The sequence below is a fragment of the Austrofundulus limnaeus genome, unplaced genomic scaffold, assembly GCF_001266775.1.
Source record: "Austrofundulus limnaeus strain Quisiro unplaced genomic scaffold, Austrofundulus_limnaeus-1.0 Scaffold217, whole genome shotgun sequence".
Taxonomy (NCBI): Eukaryota; Metazoa; Chordata; class Actinopteri; order Cyprinodontiformes; family Rivulidae; genus Austrofundulus; species Austrofundulus limnaeus.
Genome location: NW_013952619.1, coordinates 1 through 530, shown reverse-complemented (window position 1 = coordinate 530; position 530 = coordinate 1). Strand labels below are relative to the sequence as shown.

The 530-nt window shown below is 43.2% G+C and overlaps 1 protein-coding gene across 1 annotated transcript; it reads right to left on the bottom strand.

Moving 5' to 3' along the window:
- Positions 1-27: 27 nt before the first annotated feature.
- Positions 28-521, bottom strand: LOC106525211 (phospholipase A2; the record flags this gene model as incomplete). Its single annotated transcript, XM_014019364.1, is given in 3 exon segments — positions 28-155; positions 231-372; positions 445-521. Coding segments are annotated over 3 exon segments (307 nt in total), but the record flags the coding sequence as incomplete, so codon positions are not given.
- Positions 522-530: the final 9 nt, after the last annotated feature.

The window sequence follows — 530 nt, the reverse complement described above, 5'->3', positions numbered from 1 at the left end:
AGAATCCACAGTAACTCATATCCTTACCTGAGCAGGTCACCTGTTGATCAACACAGCTATATTTGTAAATGAGGAGGAAAGGATTTTTAAAGGTAGATTCACATCCTGGAGTCGTTTTGAATGTCTCATAGCATCTTCCATGAGTCTGACAGCACCTGAAGATGAAGCAGGAAAGAGGAGAACATTTAAAATAGAGTCTTTGGTTAAAATAGAAATTATTTGTTTCCTACTTGTCCACTTCATCCACTGGAGTCACAGTTCCTTTGTGGCCACAGTAGCAGCCGTAGTCACTGTACGCCAGAGAATTAACATCAGGCTGAACACACATGATCATATTCAGATACTGAATAACTCCTCCTCTGACCACACAGGCTGGGGACAAGACAGGGAGACAGCTCAGGACCGAGTTCAAACTGGTTTTGTCTGGATTTATCAGAGTGTTACCTGTGAGAAGCAGCAGCAGGAGAGCTGGTCCATTCATGGCTACAGTCTGGAAGTGGAGTTTAGTGAGGTTCTCTCTAGAACAAAAA